The 1,522-nt window shown below is 38.8% G+C and overlaps 2 protein-coding genes across 2 annotated transcripts in view; both read left to right on the forward strand.

Moving 5' to 3' along the window:
- Positions 1 to 1,410, forward strand: part of LOC117636387 (TMV resistance protein N-like) — a 3,893-nt gene extending 2,483 nt beyond the window's left edge. Inside the window, exons 4-5 of the mRNA XM_034370862.1 lie at positions 105 to 1,280; positions 1,363 to 1,410. Of these exons, the coding sequence (XP_034226753.1) occupies positions 105 to 1,280; positions 1,363 to 1,410 (1,224 nt within the window). The remainder of the gene's footprint in view (positions 1 to 104; positions 1,281 to 1,362) is intronic.
- LOC117636484 (TMV resistance protein N-like) overlaps positions 1 to 1,522 on the forward strand; it is an 11,096-nt gene that overhangs the window by 7,530 nt on the left and 2,044 nt on the right. The window lies entirely within an intron of this gene.

Genomic DNA, 1,522 nt, shown 5'->3' on the forward strand with positions numbered 1-1,522 from the left:
CAGGTATATTATATATGTTTATTTTAGTTCTTGTATAACATGTGGCCTAGAAAGTAATAATCTACAAGTTAATAAGTTATTAATTCTTGTTTAATTTGTTACAGAGTCCAGTGAACTTAAAACGTGTCAATCTTCAGTTCTGCCGATATCTAACTGAAGTCCCAAATCTCTCTCAGTGTCTAAATATTGAGCATATAGATCTGGAAGGCTGTGAAAGTTTGGTTGAAATTCCTTCGTATTTTCAACATCTTGGCAAGCTTACTTATCTTAACCTTTCGAGGTGCTACAAGATCAAAAATCTTCCCGAGATGCCATGCAATCTTGAATTCTTAGATTTGTCTTGGACAAGAATTGAGGAATTGCCTTCATCAGTTTGGTCTCACGAAAAAATATCTCACTTAGATATTAGAAATTGTGGACACCTTAAGAGTCTTCCAAGCAACAGTTGTAAGCTGAAACTTTCGAATTCTTTTGGTCTAAAGGGCTGCAAATCTCTTTGCGAGATGTGGGAGCTTCCCAGGAATACAACAGTGCTAGAGCTGAGTGGTACAACAATAAAAGAATTGAGGAATACATCAATAGAATCTCTTGTTCGTCTCACTGCAATTGAACTGATCGATTGCAAAAGCCTTGTGAGTCTTCCAACGAACATTTGGAAGTTGAAATCTCTGGAGAGCCTTTATCTCAGTGGTTGCTCTAACTTTCAACACTTCCCAGAAATCTCAGAGGCTATGGAACATCTGGAGTTTCTAAATTTATCAGGTACAATGGTGAAAGAGGTACCCCCATCAATTGGAAATCTAGTTGCGCTTCGAAAATTAGATCTCAGTGGTTGCTCTAAATTTCAACACTTCCCAGAAATCTCGGAGGCTATGAAACATCTGGAGTTTCTAAATTTATCAGGTACAATGGTGAAAGAGGTACCCCCATCAATTGGAAATCTAGTTGCGCTTCGAAAATTAAATCTGAGTATGACCGAAATTAAGAGCATACCTGCAAGCATCAAACAAGCTGCTCAGCTGTCTCACCTGTGCCTCAATGGTTGCAAGAGCCTTGAATCTTTACCAGAGTTCCCCCCATTGCTGCAATGTCTTGAAGTATCAGCTTGCATATCACTGAGGACAGTGTCAAGTTCAAGCACTGCACTCGCACAAGGTTGGGAAAAATATATATTTTCTCAAGGGCTTCATGAGAAACATGTATTTTCTGATTGCAGAAGATTGGATGAGAATGCACGAAGCAACATATTGGGTGATGCACAGCTCAGAATTATGCGGATGGCAACTGCATCGTCGAAGTTTAAAGATGACAAAATTGAACAACCATCATATGATTCGGATGATAGCTATGATGATTTTGTAGAGGAACAACCATCATATGATTCGGATGATAGCTATGATGATTTTGTAGAGGTCTCTCTCTCTCTCTCTCTCTCTCTCTCACACACACTTCTGTTGAAGAAGTTGCTCTTTGTTTTTCACGAGTTTAATAACTATGATGTCCATATCCATGCTACAGGAAT

The sequence above is a fragment of the Prunus dulcis genome, chromosome 8 (assembly GCF_902201215.1).
Source record: "Prunus dulcis chromosome 8, ALMONDv2, whole genome shotgun sequence".
Taxonomy (NCBI): domain Eukaryota; kingdom Viridiplantae; phylum Streptophyta; class Magnoliopsida; order Rosales; family Rosaceae; genus Prunus; species Prunus dulcis.